Source organism: Babylonia areolata, chromosome 4 (assembly GCF_041734735.1).
Source record: "Babylonia areolata isolate BAREFJ2019XMU chromosome 4, ASM4173473v1, whole genome shotgun sequence".
Lineage (NCBI taxonomy): Eukaryota > Metazoa > Mollusca > Gastropoda > Neogastropoda > Buccinidae > Babylonia > Babylonia areolata.
This window is the reverse complement of record NC_134879.1, coordinates 46,354,160-46,377,657: the sequence shown is the minus strand read 5'-3', so window position 1 is coordinate 46,377,657 and position 23,498 is coordinate 46,354,160. Positions and strand designations below refer to the sequence as shown.

The 23,498-nt window shown below is 46.2% G+C and overlaps 1 protein-coding gene across 4 annotated transcripts in view; it reads left to right on the top strand.

Moving 5' to 3' along the window:
• Positions 1 to 23,498, top strand: part of LOC143281230 (synaptotagmin-14-like) — a 183,482-nt gene that overhangs the window by 111,278 nt on the left and 48,706 nt on the right. For all 4 annotated transcript variants that reach the window (XM_076586324.1, XM_076586327.1, XM_076586325.1 and 1 more), the window contains 2 exons: positions 8,579 to 8,782; positions 14,210 to 14,628. In XM_076586324.1, coding sequence (XP_076442439.1) covers positions 8,579 to 8,782; positions 14,210 to 14,628 — 623 coding nt within the window. The remainder of the gene's footprint in view (positions 1 to 8,578; positions 8,783 to 14,209; positions 14,629 to 23,498) is intronic.

Genomic DNA, 23,498 nt, shown 5'->3' with positions numbered 1-23,498 from the left:
TCGTCCCCTGCCCTCCTTTTATTAGTTTTTTTTCCCCTTAAGCAGAATTAGTGTACAACGATAAATCTGCACGCTTTGACGCCTCGTCCTTAAAGCTGAAACTGACAGAAAAAAAAAAGTTTCCGGTTTGAAGTCCAATAGCGGCTTGTTCAAAATGGCCCCCACAACTTCAGCAGAATGATATACTTTTTTAGCCAGATATGGTGTAGCGTATTTGGATAAGTCTACACGCTTTGACGCCTCGTCCTTGAAACGTAAACTGAAAGAAAACAAACGAGTTTCTAGGTTGAAGTCCATTTTCAGGGTGTGTCCAAAGTGGAACCCCCACCCCACCCCACCCCTAACACCTTGGGCACTTGTCCTGAACGCCCAGTGAAGTGGCGGCAAATTGTGCCGCGGTCAGGCGCCTCCCTTGAACTAATAAAAAGTTGTGGAGGGGTAGAGAGAGAGAGAGGGAGAGAGAAGAGATGTATGTACCCTGCTGTCGTCATCTTGACGCCCCCAACGGTGTACCGATTTGGAACACGGTCAAGTCTGCTAGTCTCTGGCTCTGTGTTTGTGTGTCTGTCTGACTCTTCTCTTTCTGCCTGTCTCTTTTTCGTTGGTAGTTGTTTTTTCCCCTAACAAAATACATTATAAACAAATGATTTTCGCTGCAGGAAATTACACGTGCATACGCACGCACACACACACACACACACACACACACACACACACACACACACAGATCAACATTTGCGTATTTGTTTGCATCTTTGATGTTGCATTATTTTTTCTGGTGGATGCGTGCGGTTAATGTCTTCATACATTCCTACCGTTCCGCAATAGCCGTATTTGTTATTACGGGATAACGAAAAAAAAAAAATCGATGACCGTTCCGAACTGTACAGCATTGGGCCGCGTGTAGTGTCAGAAAAATGCTGCTGTCACTGGTCCCGAAACCTGGTTTGGTTGTGGGGATGCTGCTTTGTTGAACGCATCACCAGCATTCTCCATTTCTGGCGGTCGTGGGATAGGTGCCTGAGCTTCTGCAAAGCTCCTGTCTTGTCCATTCAGTGATGGTGCCTGTCTGCCCACTTCTTTCGCTGTCTGCCTGTTCTCCTTTCCCCCTGCACTGCTCCCTGAAGGATGGTCGTGAAAACCCCGTTAGATCATGACAATGATGATAATGATAATGATTATCTTGTCATGTGGCCATATTTCATTGTCCTTTTTTTTCCACGTTGGCCAGTAGGTCTCCATACAGATCAGCATACTGTATGGTGGTTTTCTTGAATTCTTCATTTATATGATCTTTGTAGGAGATGCCAAGGAGTCTCCTGAAGCATTTCATTTCCGCTGCTTGGATTCTTCTCTGAAGCTTCGCTGTAAGAGTCCAGAGCCAGCTGCATTGCTCGGACGGAAGAGCCTAGTATGGTCGTAAACCGCTACTAACTGTGTATAGTATGGAACTGAGCAGTGGCGTAGTTCGGTCAACGTAGGCATTTAGTCACGTGTACCTGTCAAGAAGTTAGAACCAAGCAATGCAACTGGCACCAGGACTCGAATGCATACAAGAAAATAGAGAGAGCCAGTGCAAGCAGGAGCTTCAGTTTTGCTATGAGACTGATGTCCTTGTCTCTCCTTGTGGGTTTCAGTTTGGCCAGTGCTGCTGCAGTCTCCGCAGCTCTTGTTAGTATTTCAGTCTTGGATCCTTCTTCACTGATGATGGTACCAAGGTACTTAAACCGCTTTACTCTTTCCAGCTGATGTCCGCTGACATTGATCTTGGTCTTGACGGGGTCTTTGCAACCAATTATTCGGAAAATTGGGGCACTGTGACGGCGGATGGGGAAGTTTGTATTTGTATTTGTATTTCTTTTTATCACAACAGATTTCTCTGTGTGAAATTCGGGCTGCTCTCCCCAGGGAGAGCGCGTCGCCATACTACAGCGCCACCCATTTTTTTTGTATTTTTTCCTGCGTGCACTTTTATTTGTTTTTCCTATTGAAGTGGATTTTTCTACAGAATTTTGCCAGGAACAACCCTTTTGTTGCCGTGGGTTCTTTTACGTGCGCTAAGTGCATGCTGCACACGGGACCTCGGTTTATCGTCTCATCCGAATGACTAGCGTCCAGACCACCACTCAAGGTCTAGTGGAGGGGGAGAAAATTTCGGGGGCTGTGCCGTGATTCGAACCAGCGCACACAGATTCTCTCGCTTCCTAGGCGGACGCGTTACCTCTAGGCCATCACTCCACCTGTTGTAACTCCAACAGCGCAGTGCAGAAGTCCAGCGCCTTCTACGGAAAAGCCGAAGTTAAGAGAAAGCTCTCTCTCAACTGAAAAGATGAAAAAAAAGATGGCTGGCTTATATGGGGAGTGACTGTGTGAGACAAGTGAAGATGGAGAGCGAACCTCGCCGAGAAAAAGACACAGTCGCCGCCGTCAGACCCTCAACGGTCATTTTTACAAGGACAGAAAGGATCACTTTTGTTATGTTTTTGGAAATTCTTTTGAAATTTCAGTTTGTTCCAGATTTTTTTTTTACTTCATCTGTTACTGTTACTATTTTGTGGTTGGCACGAAAACTATGTAATAACCCTATGTATCGCGCTCGCGTTTTCGGTTATCTGTTTTTCAGTGTGATCCACGAAAGCTTTTACTTATTTCATTTGAAAAACAGATGTCTTGCGTGTATGTATTAATCTGCACGATTTACTGCCTTGAAACGGAAGAGAAAACTCATAGGGGAAATACCGTTTAAAAAAAAAATAGGGGAAAGGGTTTGTAGAGTATGGACGGGAGAAATGTTTTTCAGAATTGGAAGCGGGGTGGGAAGGGGAGGGGGGGGGGGAGAAAGAGGGGATCGTGGAAGAGAAAAGGAGGGGGATATGGGAGGAACAAAACTGACGTGAAAATGGCAGGGGGATGAGTGTTGATTAAAAAAAAAAGAAGAAAAAAAAGAAGAAGAAGAAGAAGAAAAAGAAGTGAAAATGTGGACGTGGAGGCGGGGTTGTTTACAGACAGCGTCAGACCAGATGAAAGGTTGCAGCTGCTCCCTCCTCTTTTGTTTTTTTTGTCGCCTTGTCGCACATCGACCTGTGTGTGTGTGTGTGTGTGTGTGTGTGTGTGTGTGTCTGCGTGCGTGTGTGTGTGTGTGTGTGTGCGTGTGTGTGTGTGTGTGTGTGTGTGTGTGTGTGTGCGCGCGCGCGAGCGCACGCCACTTGTTGCTGACGTCAGTGAATGCCTGCCTTATCTCTTGTTCTCTTACTTGCTGTACCTCCTCCTTTTGTTTCGTTCTCATTTTGTCTTCCGTGTGTGTGTGTGTGTGTGTGTGTGTGTGTGAAAGAGAGAGGGAGGGAGAGAGAGAGAGAGAGAGAGAGAGAGAGAGAGAGACCCTCCCTTTCTCAGACGATGTTTTCTGCTCTGTCTGAAGCTGGAGGCGTCGTTGCAGAGTGGGTTAGGCGTTGGGACTCCTGATCCAGTGTTCCACCAGTTATCGGGGTTCGAGACCCTGTTTCGGCATGATGTTGCGTCCTTGGGGAAAGGCGCTTTACTCCGATTTTCCTCACTCCACCCAGGTGTGAATGGGTACATGACTTAGGTTTGGGAAGGTGAAACGGGTGAAGGAGAGAGCTGGGCCCCGCCTAGACACACTGGATTTGAATTCACTGTCCCTCACCCTTTTTCTCTTTTAACTTCAAAGGTTCACTCGATGGTCTTTCAGAGAACATGCTTTTAGGGTACGGTTCGTTTGTGTGTTGTCACCCCCTCATACAATGTCTTTTAACTTTGTCACCCCCTCACACAATGTCTTTTAACTTTGTCACCCCTCATACAATGTCTTTTAACTGTGTACACGTTCGTTCACTAACCATGGAAATTAGCAGCCCGGCCAACCTTTGCCAGACGCGTCACCTGATAATGTAGAAAATGATCAGTCTTTCGACCCTGACTCAGTCAGTACACACACGTTCGTTGACTGATTACACGGTGAAAATGATCACTCAAGTCCCTGCTTGCTTTTCCCGTATCGTTAACTCTTTCACCGCCACGTTTGTGTGTGAAAAACACTCCCCAGCGCCAAGTATTCTAGATTTGATGCTCTCAGTCACAACAGGTTCCGGTTCATGTCAAAACAACAACACGGACTTGTTCGCTTCAAACTCGGCCAATCAGCAGTTGGGACAGTTGGGACAGGAGGAAGGGTAAGGGAGGGGGTGGGTTGGGGGACATCATTTAAGAAGAAAGGAGTGCTTTACTTTCTGTCTGCCTTGTGTGAAAATCTGGACAGTTGAGGTTTTCAGCTCAGTAATTAGAATTTAGTACAGTCATTTCTTTTTTCTTTTTTTATTTATATATATATTTTTTTTCTCTCAAGGCCTGACTAAGCGCGTTGGGTACGCTGCTGGTCAGGCATTTGCTTGGCAGATGTGGTGTAGCGTATATGGATTTGTCCGAACGCAGTGACGCCTCCTTGAGCTACTGAAAGTGAAACTGAAAACGAGTCAGCAAAGGTTCGTCATTGTTGTATAGGCGGTTAAACTGGCAGCAGCTGTCAAGCTTTGTTACAATTTGAACAAAATGGTCTTACCAATATGACCCCTCGATGTCGACAAAAGTCGCCTGTGGCGCTGAAAGAGTTAATGTTTGCTCGTTCGTTGAACTGTCAGAAAAAAAGGGTCCCACACAATCCTTCCACTTCCCCCAGCAGTCGTTGCACTGTAAATGATCAGCAGTCCTGGCTGTGTAACCTCCCCCTGCACCCCCCCCCCCCTCCCGGTTGCCGATTACCTGTTTGTCGAGCTGTCCATGAACGATCACCCCCCACTCCATTTTTACTGGCTGAGTTGTCGGTCGAATTGGTCGATGCCCGTCGCAGAGCCAGTCAATTCGTCGTCAACGTCTGTGTGTGTGTGTGTGTGTGTGTGTGTGTGTGTGTGTGTGTCCCATCTCCTCCAGCCCCTTCTCTGTGTTCCTCTCCAGTTCTCCAGCTCACTTTGCATTTTCTTCTTATTAATTTAACTCTCTCCATACGAACGGCGAAAGAGACGACGTTAACAGCGTTTCACCCCAATTACCATCATCAAAGTATTGCAAGCGGAAGGCTCTTATACTGAAGAGGTGAATGTTGACAAAGAATACTACAATTCTGACGACGGAAGCTAAAGGTTGGGTCACACGAGGGGTCTGTGTTGAAGAGAAGAGAGGACTGGCCGTACTGAGTGAGTTAAATATATAAAGGATTAGGGACTTTGGGAGGATGCGAGAAAGGGTGCTTTCAGTCAGTATATTTTTGTGTACGTTGATTGCGAAATGAAGTGCTCTCTCTCTCTCTCTCTCTGTTAACTGTTATGGCCTATTTTGCTGAAAAATGGAATCAGAGGCAAGCTGTATCAGTGTATAAAAAGTATGTATTGTGAAGTGAAAGCCAGAATAAGATCAGGGGCCAAATTGTCGGATTTTGTTGTGTGTACTAGGGGAGTTAAGCAAGGTGACGTGTGCAACCCGGTTTTGTTTTCTTTATTTATCAACGAGTTAGCTTTCGAGATAATTGAAAATGGTCGTCATGGAATGACTTTTGATCTTGTAGAATTGTTTTTGTTGCTCTTTGCAGATGATATTATTTCATTATCTACAACGGTAGTTGGTCTTCAGAGACAATTGAACAGCTTGTATTCAGCAACAACCAGATTAGCGCTTAGAGTAAATATGAATAAGACAAACATTATTGTGTTTCGTAAAGGAGGATATCTGGCACGTAGTGAGAGATGGATGTATGGGAATGAAAAAATGGTTGTGGTTAATGCTTATAAATATCTTGGTATTTACTTTACAACAAAACTTAGTTTTGGTTTCGCATGTTGTGATATTGCAAACAGAGCAAATAAGGCTGTTGTGGTTATCCTTCATATTTTGTATAAATTGGATTGTAATTCATTTGTTATTTTTTCTAAATTGTTTGATACTCAGGGGCAGCCAATCCTGCAATATGGAGCAGAAATATGGGCGTTAGAAAATAATGCAATAATAGAAAAGGTGCATTTGCATGCCATGAAGCGTTTTTTAAATGTAGACCATCGAACACCTAATGATTTTGTTTACGGAGAACTGGGTAGGTATCCAATTTATTTGAACTCGTATGTGAAATGTATAAAATACTGGATAAACTTACAAGAATGGACGAATTTAGATTGCCTTTTAAGGCTTACAAGTCATTGCGAAACTTAGATAGTAACGGTAAGAAGGCATGGGCTTCTAACATACGAAAATGTCTAAATTCATACGGATTTGCGTTTGTTTGGGATGATCAGGGTGTTCAATGTATCTCAGGATTCTTGAAATGTTTTAAACAAAGATTAATTGATTGTAGATGGCAGGACTGACATGACCATGTGTATAACAGTGATAGATTTGCACAGTATAGATTTTTCAAGACAACACTCATGATAGAACCTTACATCGGAGTGAAAATGAATAGATATGTAAAGAGTGCTTTAAGCAAATTTAGATTCGGTGTCTCTGATATTGCTTGCCATTGTTTTAGATACAGACACGTAAGAGAACAGGAACTTTTGTGCCGTTTATGCAATCAGGCTTGAAGAAGATGAAATCCATTTTTTGTTTTGTTGCCCCGCTTTTCATGATCTCAGAGATGAATTAATCAGTTCGAAGTATTATGCAGAACCATGTCATTTTAGGCTAAAAGTGTTGTTGTCAACAAGAAATGAGACAGTTCTTTTTAATTTTGCTATGTTTATTTATGAAGCAAGCAAGAGGCTTCGCACTGCAGTCTCTTAATATTCGTTTGCAGACCTTGTGTCTGTTAACTGTTACCTTTGTTGATGAAAATTATGTATTATGTTATTCTCTATTAGCCCCTTCAATATGGGGCCAAGGCCTTTATCTGAATAAACATTTGAATCTGAATCTGAATCTCTCTCTGTGTGAGAGGTAGATAGAGAGAGAGAGAAAGAAAGAGAAAAAGAGTGTTCAATAATGTAGATCACGATACTCTTATAAAGGGGTATGACCAATATATCCATCACCGACAACACAAACTTTACATTGACATAAATGGGTCCAAAGATCCAACTTGAAAACAATCCGCAATTTTTACCACTGTTACTGTTGTGGAAGACGTCCCCAGGATGACAGGCAGACGGACAAGCACACAAGACACAAAAAACTTAAATAAAACTGGTCGTGCCTTTACCTCCACTGTCTCTTCCACATCACAGTCCCCGAAGACGAATCTATGGTTTGAAACGTAGACGCTTACCATAGTGAGTCTCACTTTCCAACCCACGTTTAAAAAGAATAGACTCTCCATTTGTTAGGATCCAGACCCACTCAGACCCATTGCCTCATCCCAAATGGAGTGATGGCCAAATGGTAAAGCGAACGCCCAGGAAACGAGTGAATGTATGCGTGTGGGATCGAATCCCACACACTTGCCAGAATCCCCACTCCCCGTCCGCTAGACTTTGAGTGATGGTCTGGACGCTAGTCATTCGGATTAGACGATAAACCAGGTCCCGTTTGTAGCACTTACCGCACGTAAAGCAACAACAACAACAACAACAAAACCCACGGCAACAAGAGGATTGTCCCTGGCAAAATCATGTGGGAAAATCCGCTTGCGCTCTGACAGTGAAAACGATGTACTTGCAGACAGAAATTTCTAGAAAGGGGATGACGCTGCAATGTGTCGACGCGCTCTCCCTGGGGAGATCAGCCCGAAGTTCACACAGAGAAATCTGCTGTGACCAAAAAGCAATACAATACGACACGATACAATGTATTACAATACAGTACAATGCAATACAGTTCAATACAAATGCCGTACCAATACCATACCATTACCAATATCAATACCATACCAACACCAGTAACACACCAATACCAAAACACCATACCAATATAATCCAGTACCATACTTTTACCAATACCACACCATTACTAATACCAACACCAACGCAATACCATTACCAGTACCAACACCAATGCAATAAAGCTCAGTTCAGTTTCTCAAGGAAGCGTCACTGCGTTCGGGCAAAACCATATACGCTACACCACATTTGCGAAGCAGATGTCTGACCAGCAGCGTAACCCAATGCGCTTAATCAGGCCTTGAGGAGAAAAAGAAAAAAGTGCATACAATACAACAGCAATACAATGCAATGCAGACCCAACAGTCAGTTAATATCACAGATTGACGTGTTTACAGTTGGGCCAGCGTCAGAGTGAGAGCTGTATTATCAATGGTTTCTCCAGTGCAATGGGAAATCCGATACAGCTGAGTCTTTTGTGAAGGACTATGACTCTCAAACTAGGATGCAACATTGCACTGGCTTCTTAGTGCTGCAGCCTTTGGGGTTAGTTGGCCTTTGGGAACCATCCCAGCGCCGACTGTCCTGAAACCCTCTTGGCCGAGGGAGTGGGGATTTAACGTGGGCAAGACACTCTCCACTATAATCAAATTCTAGCCCAAATAGTCGGGATAGCAGTTGCCTCCTCTGCTGTTCTGATGGTCATAGTCGGACACGACTGACTATCATATACAATGCAATCCTCTTTCTGTTCCCCCAACCAGGTGCCGCCTACCAGTACGAGGACGACACATCGAGCGACAGCGACGACGAGGTGCTGAAGCACTACCAGGGCCTGAAGCGGTCAGGGAGTGCCCGGGGGAGTGTCCGCAGCGGCCGCACGGCCAGGAGCGCCCGGAGCGCCAAGAGCGGCCGCTCGGCCCGCAGCGGCAAGTCAGCCCTCAGCAGGAAGACTGCCGCTTCTCACGGTGAGTTGTTGGCTGGTTGTCGGTATCAAGATGGGCTTGATTTGTAAGAAATCCAGGAAGATATCCAGAACACACACACACACACACACACACATATATATATATATATATATATATATATATATATATATATATATATGCACACATTAACAGCAGAGGAACGAGAAGCTAAAAGATGGGCTTCGTTCTGTTGTTACTTTTGTGGAAAGGAGTATTTTAACAATGCATTTGTTTTTAACGGATGTCTTTATATATATTTTTTTAGAAAAATATTTTTTTTATAGCTGACAATATTAATGTCCTCTGTATTTTATTTTTGGAATTTATCACTTGGTCTCCCAAGTGTGGTTTCAAAAGAATAGGATTTTATACTAAATGCGTGAATATTTTTATACTGGCTTAACCGCTTTATATACTGTCCAAACACGTATTGATCATGGTTGTGTGTGTGTGTGTGTGTGTTTTGCAACACGTCATCGACCCTTGACACATGCGTTGTCATACGCATTCACGCTTGCTTGCACGCAATGTCGCACGATACTCGCGCGCGCGCGCACACACACACACACACACACACACACACACACACACATTCATTCATTCATTTATTCATTCACATACATGCACACGTCGATCATTGGCGTATTTATACATACATTCAGTCTTCACTACATTTCCCCCCTTATCACACATTCCCCCCCCCCACCACCACTCCCCCACCTCCCAACACATCCTCTCCTCCCAGTGCACACACGCTGCACGCACACTGGTTAGAAGAATGACAGCAGCGGGTTCTGGGAACAGCTATCAGAGGGAAGCCGAGGTTCACCCACTTAGTCTGATCACTGCCTCTGCTCTCTGCCCTGGGATCAAGTGTGGGGGGCGAGGGTGACAGTGACGGAGAGACAGGCAGGCCGAGAGACACACCTCAGGCCTCTTCACCTCCATCACTGGCCAGCACTTGGTGGTTAAGGTCGATCATGACGCAGTTGCCAGTCTTCCCCTTACGCCTCCCCTCCCCCATACCCTCCCCCCTTGTCCCCTCTCCCCCATACCCCCTCTCCCCTTGCCCCACATCTTTTAGGATTGATGACGATCGCGCATGCATATCTGTGTTGGCTGAGTTCCCAGCTCGCATTCAGATTGTTTAACAGTTCGAAGTTTCCGCAGTGCAGTGGTTATCACATCCGCCTTACACGTGGGTTCGAGCCTAGCAGAAATTTGTTTGTTTGTTTATGCATCCCTTCCCCCCCCCCCCCCCGCCCCCCTCAAGGCCTGACTAATCGCATTGGATAACGCTGCTTGTAAGCATCTGCTTAGCAGATGTGGTGTAGCGTATACGGATTTGTCCGAACGCTGTGACGCCTCATTGAGGTAGTGACTGAACTGAACAGTTCGAATCCCGGTCGCCCCAAATGAGTGTTGGCATTGTGGCTGCCCTCCACTTCCACATGTTGTCGTTGTGGTGGTGTCGGTGCAGTGTTAAAAACAAGCTCTTCCCCTGTTCCTCTGGAATCTGAACTCCCTGCAGACCATGTCACTTGAGATACAAGTCGAACAAAACTTTGTTCTCTCGCGAAACGTTATCCGTGATGCAATGACCCAGTCAGCCCACGTTTTCTTGCAGTCTCTCGCATGCTGACGAGGGTGTATGTACGAGAGGCGTCCGTGCTCGTGTCCCCGGCTGTTGTCAAGGTGACCAGTCCAGACTGTATAAAAAATAGGGTAGGATGCTCGGGGAAACTGCTACGCATCGCTGAATGCATGCTTTCTTAGGGAATGCAGTTTCGTGAAAATCGGTTTGGACGTGGTTGTAGCCGTCAGATAGTTATCTATTTTCTGGTGATGTTCGGGATGGCTTATGAGATTATTTTCTAAAATTTTCTATAAAATTGGTAGCTTTATTCTATACACAGACTGGTTTTCTACACAGCTACTATTTCCGAAATATGACCTGTGTATTTATATAAGGGGTCATTGCTTCGAAAATGGTATTATGTCAGGATCCGTATGAAAAACAGCAACAAAACTCAGCTGTTCCCATTCAGAATTTCTTTTTAGGGTGTGAGTTCATAATGATCAGGAACAGCACTCTGTGGGCTGGTCAGATCCGTCTTGATATTCCATTGAAAAGTCAGCGGCATGAACAGAACAGCAAGTTGAAAACATGAAGTTGCCCACGTCACAACATCCATTGGCGAAGACGACGAAGTTATTCACGCCGCAAGCTACTTTCAAACTCAAGAGTAATACATCATCAATTTCGATTGGAACGTGAACGATCTGAGGACTTGACAGACAAGTGCTGTATGGCTCCACACAATGGACTGGTTAGATTGGTCGGGTGAAAAGTAATCTCATCTGGGATGTTTTTGCTGAGCGAGGAAAAAAAAGATTGACGAAACTTTCTGTTGGATTCTTCCAGCTTATACACAACCACATACACACACACACACACACACACACACACACACACACAAGCAAAAAAAGCGCACACAACACAAACACACACATACATCCTCCCTCCCCCCCCCCCACACACACACCACACTCCCACCCACCCATCCCCCACACATACTTGCGCGCACAGTATTCTCCAATAGCTTCACTCAGACAGACCATTAAAGCGTGATGGAGGACTGGTGGGGTTATGACAGTTCCGACAACAGTTAGTTGGTGCGATCAGTATTATTTCGCTCTACCACCCGTGCAGTTCTTCAGCTCCAGAAACACAGCGACGTCAGACGACTAGGACCCAGACGTTTTTAGGACTGCTCTTCAGATATTAAAACACTGCCATCATCATCATTGCCATCGTCGTCATGAGTAGATATTTACAGTGTTGCAGGACTAGAACTAGAGGGGCAGGGAGAGAGGTGATTTCAGTACTTGGGTGATGTAAGCCGTTGGGTGGGGAACAGTGTATGTACTGTACGCTCGCTTGACCCCTCTACTCGTACCGTGTAACCGGCAATGTCGGGATCTTTCACGCCGCTGTACCTCCATGGTATCGGGGTGGAGAAAAAATAAAGAGTTGTCTCCATGCCCTCATGGCTGGTTGCACTGCAGTCCCCAGTCCCGTTTAACCTATCTTCGGATCCGGAATCTGGATGGACACCGAGAAACACACACACACACACACACACACACACACACACACACACACACACACACACACACACCACACACACACACACATAAGAAAAAAAAAAGAAAGAAAAAGCTGCGTGGGTCAGTTCGGCACCCGGGGGTGGGGGTTGGGGTGGCTGTAGCCTGTGAGTACCCAGTCTTAGAGCGGGATTCCATTGCTGAGTGTAGTTGATTGATTGTTTAGCTCTCTTTGTGTCCAATATGATTTCTTTGGTGTGAATTTTCGGGCCGCGCACTTCTCCCCCACCCCCCACCCCCCTGGGAGAGTGTGTCAACTACAACCCGGTGCCAGGTTTTTTTTTTTCTTCATTTTTGGTGAATCTACCTATCGAAGTGGCTCTTTCTTCAGATTATTTGCGTGGAGAACTCTCTCTTGTGTGTTGTGTTTGCTTTGCGGTGCGTGGAGGAGTGCCTGTTGTACAAGTACCATCCGTTTGTTTCATCCGAAAGACTTGCACTCAGACGACTGCTCAAGGTCTAATGGGGTGAGTGGTGGAGAAGACAGAAAAAATCTCGGGGCTCGTGAGTGACTCAAAAGACGGACCTTGGATCTTCATGTGTCCTGGTCAGGCGCATTACCCTCCATACACCATCCCGCAGCACTGGCATGATGAATGGATCATGCGGATACTTATACAGCGCCTATCCTTGGTCGGACACCAAGCTCTAAGCGCTTTACAAACACGGGGTCATTTGCAGGCTGCTTACCTGGGTAGAGCCGACTGACGGCTGCCATTTGGCGCTCATCATTCGTTTCCTGTGACATTTAATTAGATTTCTGGCACGCATATATACACATTCAGACATGTAATATTTCACGTGTATGACCGTTTTATTTATTTATCCCGCCATGCAGGCAGCAATACTCCGTTTTCAGGGGTGTGGATGTTGGGTAGGTTCTTGTTTTCATAACCCACCGAACGCTGACATGGGTTACAGGATCTTTAACGTATGTGTTTGATCTTCTGCGTGCGTATACACACAAAAGGGGTTCAGGCACTGGCAGGTCTGCACATAGGTGGACATGGGAGATCGGAAAAATCTCCACCCTTTACCCACCTGGCGCCGTTACCTAGATTCGAACCCGCGACCCTCAGATTGAAAGTCCAACGCTTTAACCACTCAGCTTTTGCGCCCGACATGTCAAGATGTCGGAAGAACGCACGTGAAACCTGGTGTGATTGGTTATCTTCGGGCATTATATCCATACCTCACATTTTGTGGTTTGGCCAGAGGGAATAATATGTCGCACGAGAACAGGAGGAGGGACACTCGTGACCCCCACCCCTGAGCACATCTGCAGTGGAGTGTTGGTCTAGAGGTAACGCGCCCGCATAGAAAGTGAGAGAATCTGAGCGTGCTAGGTTCGATTCCTACACTCGCCAGTAATTTCTCCCCCTCCACTAGACCTTGGGTGGTGGTTTGGGCGCTGGTTATTCGGATGAGGCGATAGACTGTATAGGTCATGTATGTACAGCATGCACCCAGCGCACGTAAAAGAAGCCACGGCAACGGAAGAGTTATACCTGAAAAAGAAATGTAGAAAAATCCACTTTGATAGGAAAGTAAATCCACTTGCAGACAGAAAAAAGTGGGAGGCGCTCTCAGTGTAGCGACACTCTCTTCCTAGGGAGAGCAGCCTGAATTCCACACAGACAGCTGCGGGGTGCCTTTTCTGTGGGCACACAAGTGGAAAAGTGACCGCTCCAATTCTCTCGATACAACTCCATCAGCATCGAGGAATTGTTTTGGATTGCTTGCCATCCTGGATGGGTGGTATCCAGCCTGGAAACTTGATAGGATGACCGTGTGATGACGGCTTTAGGTCCAGGCGTAGTTTTGTTGGTTGATTACATTTAGATTTTTACATCGACATTCACCTCGGATGATTCGGAAGAAAACCACCCAACTACTCGTGTAAGGGTTTCCCATAGTAGTATGTTGCGTGTGTTCACAGTAAACTTTACTTTTGATAATAAATATTTATTTGGGATTTTAACACTTGTTCCCCCTCTCTCTATCGTTGTCAGTATCTTTGTATGTGTTCGTGTCATCGCGTACCAGTGTGCGCACACTTGCTTTGTGTGTGTGTGTGTGTGTGTGTGTGTGTGTGTGTGTGCGTGCGCACACGTGCTGTGTGTGTGTGTGTGCGCGCGTGCGCGAACGCGCGCGTTTGTGTGTTTGCATACACTTTTATATATGCCTTCCTCTTCTTTTGGTACGCCTTCAGATTTGATAGATTATTAAATCATCCCCCCCATTTCTCCATGCTTACAGGTGATGGATCCGGCATGCCCCACGACCAGGCGTCCCTGGCGGAGGAGGGGCTGGTACTGCCAGACGACAGCAGCGGCGGCGGCGGGTCTGACGACGGCGGGGAGGCTAGCGGCGCCGGCACGGGCACGGGCACTCGGCGGTCCCACTCCGGCACCCTGCACAGCGCCGACTCTCCGCTCGTGCCCCGCTCCATCGCCGGCGACACGGCCACCACGGCCTCTCAGAGGACCCTCTCGGGCGCCGGCAGTGTGAGCGGCGATGGTGGTGGCGGTGGACTGGGAGCGGGAGGCGCCGAGGGAGGAGGGGACCACGTGACGTATGAGAACCGGGCCTTCAACCCGGAGCTGCTGGCCGTGTCGGGGTCCTTGTCCGGCAGCGAGCAAGGGCTGTCCACCACTGACCTCATGTCCGGCAACGATGTGAGTACCCCCCGCCCCCGCCCCCCTCCCAACCCCAAACCCCTTACCCTGCTGGTCTTTTGGTTTGTTGGTTTTGTCTCGTTTGTTTTCTTCTCTGTCTGCTTTGCTTTGATGTTTGCCTTTTATTCAGTCTTTTTGTTTTTTTGTTGTCTCCGTCAGGATTGTCCAGCATCATATCGATGCTCAGATGGGGAGGGAGAAAGAAAGGCGCACAGCTTGTGTGGTTTTTATTAGTGAATCTTCGACGACAGGTATCTGAATACATTCTCACGCGAGACTCGAGCGGGGGAGGGGGGGGGGGAGGGCATGGAGAAATGAGAGAGAGAGGGAGAGAGAGAAAGATGGATGAGAAGTGATCCTAGTTCTAGAAAATGATATACATTATGCATTTATCGAGGTTCCCGGTTGTGAGATCACTCACAGTATCACTGGCGGAAATGACGGGGAAAGGGACAGAATAATCACCAGGCAGGGAGTATCGTATGAACGCGCACACGATCGAATGCCAGATATATGAAATGTGCGCACTCTTGATTTGTTAAGCTTTCTCTGTCTGTCTGTGTCTGTCTGTCTGTCTGTGAGGACCTCCGGAGGTAGACCCATGCAGTTAAATGCTGTGTCCACGAAATGCAGCTTCCAGCGAGACAGGCACCCCCCAACCCCCGCATCCCCCCCCCCTTTTTTTTTTTTTTTTTTTTTTTTTTGCTGGTGAAGCAAGTTATGTGCATCTGTAGCAGTAACTCGTGATTAGGGCGGTAACAGGAAGCGACGCGAGGCCATAAGAGAGAGAGAGAGAGAGAGAGAGAGAGAGGTTTGCTGGCTCACCGTTCCTCCCCCTCTTGATGCAGAGAACCAGCAGTCTCCGCTTAGTGGTCAGTGTCAGGATGGCAACTTGGTGTTTGATAGTGGAATGGATTGATTCCGAGCGCACCCTGCAAAAGAACTGAGTGTGGTGAGGGCTTGAACGGGAATGGTGGGTCCTGTGTTCTCCAGAGCTCTCCACTTCACGGATACGTCTGAGAGTGTTGCTGAAACACCTTGATTATCAGCGCAGGTTTCTGTATCCCTCGAGCCTGCATGGCCAGCGGTAATGATATCACGATAGGAAGCTTTTAATACAGCCCTTGTTTTGTTGACCATAACTGAAATAGCTATCTTTCATTGCGTTGTCATCATTGTTTTCGTCAATGGTCATAAGATTAGGAAAACTATGCCAGAGCCCTTGGCCCCATCATGGCCTGCTTTCTTGATGACTCGTTCAGTTTCAAGGGGTTGTCAAAGTGTGCGGACTGAGAAAGAAATGGGGGGGGGGGGGGGGGTCAAGTGAAGGGTAACACCATGACTGAACAACCAAGACTGAAAGAAACGAAAAGCAATGAAGTGAATTGAGTCGTCTGCGTATGCGTCACAAAATCCTACTGTGGTTGTATCTGTAAATGATTTTCGTTTCATGTTTGTACTGTTCACTCCGGTCCGGTTCACTTGTTAATAAAACGTATTCTACCTATTCTATGTCACTGAAATAAACAAAGGTGTCTGCAGTGAAAAAACAACAACTGCAGACTGATCCATTTACGCTACCCCGCCTTTGCTAAAAGAAAAAACAAAACAGGAGCCAGATGCCTGACCTTCTCATGAAACCAAACGCGCTGGTCAGGCCTTGACACGGGGAGGGGGATGGGTGGGGGGCCGGGGGGGTTGCTCACTACCTTCACACCTTTGTCACACTTAGGGTGAGCTCGTGAAAAGATATGCCCGTGTCCGTAGATCCACGACATCTGTTGTTTGAGGGGCATGAGTACTGACAAGTCTCCATTCCCTGGGAGCTGGGGAAGGGGGTGGGTGTGGGTCGGGAGGTAATCACTTTACCGTCTGGCTGGGCGACAAAAGCTCTTGTTGGCGTCAGAGGGTACTCAGCAGTTGATAGTGCCCGGGCAGGCCCCGGCGAACGGCACCAGCAAGGTGGCTCCGGGGGTGATCTTTTAATGGAGGGGTTCTTTAAAAGTCTGGCGTTAATGGCTTTTCTGTTTAAGAGTGCCAGCGCCGTGGGACTGTGGTGGCACGTACGGATCTGGTCGGTGTGGTTTGGTTGGGGACTGAGGTTTGATGAGGGGTGGCATCAGAGTGACGTTTCTGAGAACCCTATGACTACGGTGCTGTTGGGGGATTAAAAAAAAAAAAAAAAGAAAGGCAAGAAGATTGTGAATGGGTGGTCCAAAGACAAGATTTTACTGCTTTGATGACTTGCTCTGATCATATGACCACGAAGAGTTTGAGAAATCTTCATCAACACTTAGAAACGGACATGATTTTTTTGTGTTTTGTTTTAGATTGTGGACTGTATAGCTGTTGTGTGTGGAAAGCTTGCATAAAAGCCATGGGATTTTGTGGCACTATGCTTATTAAAAAAACAACAACAAACTATGCGGAGTAAATCCCTCGATGCCGGGTTTGGATTCTGAATGTGAGTGGGTAAAAATTGTGACTGGAGATTATGAAATGCAGGTTACAATCAGGTTCTCTCCCTTGAGGTGTTTCTCGTCATTCTGTCAAGAAAATGATCCTTTTAAGAAAGAAAAGAATTATTGGGATTAAGCATGCGAAACTTTGTATTTGGTCTAAGCATTTGATAATGTTTTTTTAACGAAGAACATTGAAGTTTGACGTTTTTAATGAAGAATATCATTGAGCGCGAACACACGCGCGCGAGCGTGCATACACACTGAGACTCACACACACACACACACACACACACACACACACACACAACACACACACACACGCACGCACACACACACACACACACACAACACACACACACACACACACACACACACTCTCTCTCTTCCCCCCGCCCCCCTAAACACACACGCAGGCACGCACGAGTTTAAGCACTTGATCTCCATTCACGTCACGTCAGCTGGAAGACACATGATGAACACGCACGCCAATCGTGCTTTTCACCGCATGGGTGGTGCGACACGACCACGTCAAGGGAGGCAACCACCGGAATTTGGTTCTCCAGTTGCCTCCCGTGGTACGCGCACGTGGCTTACAAAGCAACCAATGCCCATGGTTTGTGAGAGACACACGGGCATCCGTCGGGAACAGACATACAGGCCTTACACCTGAATTATTCAAAAGCGCGGTCCGGTCTTAAGTTGACACACATATTAAGATCACAGGGTTTGTTCTAGTTCTACAGTGTGTGTCTTTCTGTTTTAATCCGCCGCATCAGTCACTGACGATGCACGCCCGTGCTAATGGGGGCAAGGGGACAAAGAACTAGAATAGAATATGTCTTTATTACCAAGTGTAACTGTGTCACAAGGAATATTGAAGAGTGGGGGATAGTACGTAAAAAGGTACAAACATAAAATCGAATATCATACACATACACAGATACAGTAGAATTATCACACTGGACCCATACATGTGCATATCAGTACAAGAACGTGTGCATGCACACTCACACATGAACACTCTCACACACATGAGTAGTATGGGACTTCAGCTTTTGTCAGGGGTAAACACGCTGTAGGGCTTGAAAAGAAAGATCGGGTCAAGTAATGGGGAGAGGACAGTTGATCCACGTCCACCTATTTAAAGCATTGCCGGTGTCAGCTATCTCCCATAACTCTGAAGAGCCACTGGGGCGCCGCACAGAACTGACTGTTCACCAAGTTCGTCCATGTCTGTCGCCTGGTCGTATGTCAAAGCCTGGGACTCTACATTCTGCAGTGATATCTGTCCATCGTTTTTTGCCCGCCCCCCCGTACCCCCCCCTCCCGGCCTTTCCCGTCTACCCCCTCCCCCCACTCTCCCTCCCACCTCCCCGGCAATAGTTCCTTAGAAGATGGTTTGGGTAAGCTTGTATCATGATGACAGTTGTGTGAAAAGGAGTGATGAATCTGCTGGTGGAGGGATGCATTATGTTAGTGTATTTTCAGTTACAGAACTCGCTACCCCACGTGGTGTTTGTGTAGATGGCGTGTTAGAAATGAAGTGAGGAGCGGAGAGAGCAATATTAACGCAACAAAGTAATCGGTGTTCATTTCGATGAGGTTAAGGACCATAACCTGTGGACATTGCTGCTCACCGCTTCCCATGAAGGTGAATAAGAGATACATGGAAACCAACTCAGGGACTTCTTTTGATGGATTGTACAGGGCTTCGGTCACTCAGCCATAGATAGATTACCTGGAAACCAACTCACGGACTTCTTTTAATGGATAATGTAGAGATTCTGTCACTGAGCCATAAATAGATCTACATGGAAACCAGCTCAGGGACTTCTTTTTATGGATGATACAGGGCTTCGGTCATCAAGCTATAACCAGATCTGCAGTTCCGTGGTTTGCGGTGGGTGTTTCTAAATGCAGGCGTGTGGCCTGTAGTAAGGGAGACGTGCAAGCAGAGAACGAGATCCTGTCGATTTGTTTGCAGTGTAGTGTAGTAGTATGGCGGCCTGGGCTTTGCTTTCAGTTGCCGCCTGTAGGTCCTGCCCGCTGTTGATCCATGCAGGGCCTCCTGCCCGTGACGCTGGGCAAAGAGCAAAGCAGTGTGTTCCTGTCCATGCCTCACCGCCTCAATTGTTAGTTCTTTTTCCTTTTTCTTTTGTTTTGTTGTTTGTTTTAAACGGATTTTTGTTGTTGTTGTGTTGTTCTTCCTAAACAAAATGAGTTTCAAACGGTCGACCTGTTTTCGGTTTGTTAGTTTTTTTCATGATGGATGGGACCAATAATTCGATCAGCTGTTTTCTTGTTAATTAATGAGGATTGAGTATGCTTCTTTTTTTTCTTCGTGGCGAAGCTTTTTAATTTTGGTTCATCGGTGTTGGTGTAAGGAACACTTCATTCTCAGTTTTGTTTCTGCGCGCGCATGCACTAGTACACGCGCGCACTCACGCACACACACACACACGATCGCACGCACGCACACGCACACACAGTAATGACATGTCATGCATTTCGAGGCTACGTCTTAAAGGGAGTGTCTCAAGTGTCGTATAGTGGTGAAGTTCGTGCTCCTGCGGCCTTGTTCATGTCATAGTACATGCCGGGAGGAAGTTGTGATATCACACAGCCTGGAGTCCTGTCACGCAGTCTCCGTTTGAAATGCATTTTTATTGATTGTATTCTCCTCCGTACTGATCGTCAGAAGACATACTATGTAACAAGCACTCCCAGATTCTGTGGTTCTTGGTGCGCCGCAGTGTCAATTTTCTCAAAAGGACATCGATCACTGCTTCCCTGATGATGTATGCATCATACGCGACGTCACATCTGCCGGAGACAGTAACATTGAAAAGTTGATAAGGGGAAGACAGACACACAGACACACACACACACACACACACACACACACAGTGTGCACAAGCTCGACGTGCTTGCTTACATCCAATGCAGATGATTGGTAACCACAGTTTTGAATTCTCGTCTCTTCCAATATTTTGGTGAGGTCAGGCTAGAGTCCTCGGTGTCTGGAGATTGATAGTGACTGTCACTGGAGCAACGTGGTCAGCATGAGGTTCAGCGCATGATGTCTTTATTGTCCTCATTGAAACACACGCGACTCCACTAAGCATAAGCAAAGCCACTACTCCGCAAAAGTGTGCGATCGTTCCTGGCTTGTGGCGGCTGAACATTGAAAGGTCCCATACACTGACAGTGTTTGAACTGTAACAGTATTAGTTTAAATGGCTCTAGATCTGTTGATTAGAAAGATGGCTCGATTATGTTTATCTTTGAATCAGTATAGCCTCAAATTTGACAACACGGGTTAAATCTGAGATAAAGGAAAAGCATGCAGTTTGTAAACTGTGTGAAGAAGAAAATGTAGAATTCCGTGCACATTTACCCGGCAGGAAGCACGAATGGGGTTCTGGTCTTGTACCGTCAAAGCAAACGATGCATTGTAATCACACCATTTACAAATCTTTATTGATATCAGAACTATAAAAAACAAACAAACAAACAACAAACACATAACAAATGTTGTATAATTTATGGACGCCCATGTCACGTTGACTCCCCGTTTCAGCTTTTCCCTTTCCATGCATGCTGTAGTTAACGTCATCAAGTCTAGACGGATTCCTTGAAGTTTATCATATGACTACTAAGGGTTGGTGTAATGGTTTTAATTTTGACGATCCGTCCGTCTGGCTGATCGGACTGGGAGTTATTTTCGTTAGCAGATGGCCTCCTGCCTATCCTGTATCAGACAAGTGAGCACTGAAGAGACAATAGCAGTGGAGGTCTCATCTGGAACATGGCTCGTGCAGACGACGGTAGCACTTGAACTGGAATAGAAAAAGCTGTATGCTGGGAGGAGAGAGGTGTGTGTGTGTGTGTGAACAGCTTGGGAATAAGATTGGCTGTAGAACACGAGGCAGCGGTCTAAATAAATCACATTGCATTGCATTTATAATAATCCGCGCCCATCCACTGAACCATCCATTCGTCCTTCATACCACATTAATACATGATATATACACATACACTGGTGCATGCAAAGTATGAAAACGAGATAGGCCTACGTGAGTGGATTGCTAACTCGTGTGTCAAGCAATGAACAACTGCGATGCAGCTATAAAAAAAAAAAAAAAAAAAAAAAGCAAGGATTCCTGTATCCAACCCCAATCCAAGAGCTAGCCCATCTCTAAACCCCAAGCCGGGACCCACCCACAAACCAGTCCGGACCGATGTAATCAGCCCATTCCAAACCAACCTACCAACTGGGCAAGCTAGCAACCAACCAACGAAACGATCATCCTGTCTCTGCCCAATTGCCTATTTTCCCTGCTGTCTGCATGCACACCTACCTGGCTGCCTGGTTCGTATTTTAACCTTCGTCCGCATTTAGAATTTTCTATAATAATTTACCAGGGGCTGGCAGTCGAGCAGAGATCAGAACGTATTAACACGAATAGGAAAGGGTTTTTTTTTGTTGTTGTTTTTTGTTGACTGGTACTGTCAACAGTGGATCATGTATCACTGATTCCGCAACATAGCGGTCAAACACCACAGACTCCATTATTGAGTTTACCAACCCTTGACTAATTGCTGCTGTATCTGCTTGCCGCCGCTGCTGATGCTGAACAGTATAAATGCGCATTAAATTAGTGTGCGTGGCGGAGGCCGTGTGGGCAGTGTGGGAGGAGGGAGGGAGAGAAAACTTCGGTGACAGTTTCAAAGGGGATTATCATTTTCACCAGAATTGTGTTAAAATCTATTTAAAAGCTGCCTTTTTTTTGTTTTGTTTTTGTTTTTTGCATGGCCTCTTTTCATTCGAACTTAGCAGCTCAGTGTGTGTGTGTGTGTGTGTGTGTTTCGGAGAGGAAGGGTAGAGGGCGGGTGGGACGTGGTCGGCGTAGGGACAGCCGTGCAAGCGGCCAGCCTGATGACAAAGGGCCGGCAGAAGATCTCACTTGCAGATGTTGGGGGTGAGGCATACATACAGTGGAAGATTTATGTTGTTGGCGATAACACAGGAGGACAGGCTGGAGCATCGAATAACCACCGGGGAATATATTATGGGTGCATGGATGATGAAACAGGCCACAAGATGCTCGAACAGTTTTGGTTTGTGAGACTTGTCTGTTTGTCTCTCCCTCTCTCTCTCTTTCTCTCTCTCGGGTACGAACTAGAAGAATGTACACTGTTTTGGTTATTCCTCTCTCTCTCTCTCTCTCAACACTTTAAAAATGTGCATCAACAATAACATGGCAGATCTGCATTTTTCTTTTCGATGTCATTTTTCACGTCTGTCGTTTGCTCTTCTTATTTTTAAGTGTTTGTTTTCAACCTCCTTCCAGACAGGTCAGTGGTCTGGCAAAATTTAAATGTGAGTTTCCATTTCTCTTCTCTCTTTCATCGTCTCTCTCTGTTTCTGTCACTCTGCTTGCCTGTCTGTATGTGTGTCTCCCTTTTTCTGTCTTGATACAACGGTAGATATGTAAGTCGGCTAATGTGGTATTATCTCCACCGTTGGAAAATATATATTTATTCATTCAATCTCGAAACACTCTGTTGTTGTTTATATAGCGGGTCGTGCTCTATGGCCAAGGACAGGTTATTTGTTTGCACGCAGCTGCATACATATTGTTGTGTCGTTAACCGGGCCAGAGGAAGGGGCTGCTTTGTTCATTTACCCGTAAGGACTTCATGGCGAAATGCATTCAGGTTTGGGATCGAGAGACATACATTTTTTTTATGGCGCACTCCCGCAGTATCTCTCTTCTTCACCAACAACTTATCAGTCTTCCCGGTCACTTCGCTCTTCAGTTGAACGGCTACTTCGGATACCGAGAACTAATCTAAAAACCTCGGTCACCGATCATTTAGTTTCTCAGCCCCAACTGTCTGGAACTCGCTGCTGCTGACCTGCGAAAAGCCCTTTTAGACTCTTTCAAGGCCAGTTGAAAGCTTTATCTTTTTTTTTTTTTTTATCTTGCGTTTGCGTGGGTGTGTTATGATATTAGGATGATGATTGCTTCTTCGTGAATGATTTTGTTTTGATTATTGTTGTCTCTTTTTTGCAACCTGTAATTTGTAAAGAGCCTTGAGCCCCTCTGTGAGGGAACAGCGCCATAGAAGAGCACTTCATTTTTTATCATTTATATCATTCCTTTTATTCCTTAGAAAAGCTGATGGTGAAAGGAGATGCGTCGAAAATGTCTGCTTTGTGGCAGACTATAATTATGACACAGGCAAAGACGTTGCTAAAGCGCTTTTGTCAGCGCATCTATCTAGATATATAGACATAGATATTGATATCAAACAAAAGAGGACTCGGCATGATTACTGAAAATGGAACGGTTGAAAAGGTATGGGGGAGGGTTGAGACCGTGAGGAGGGAGAAGGGGGATT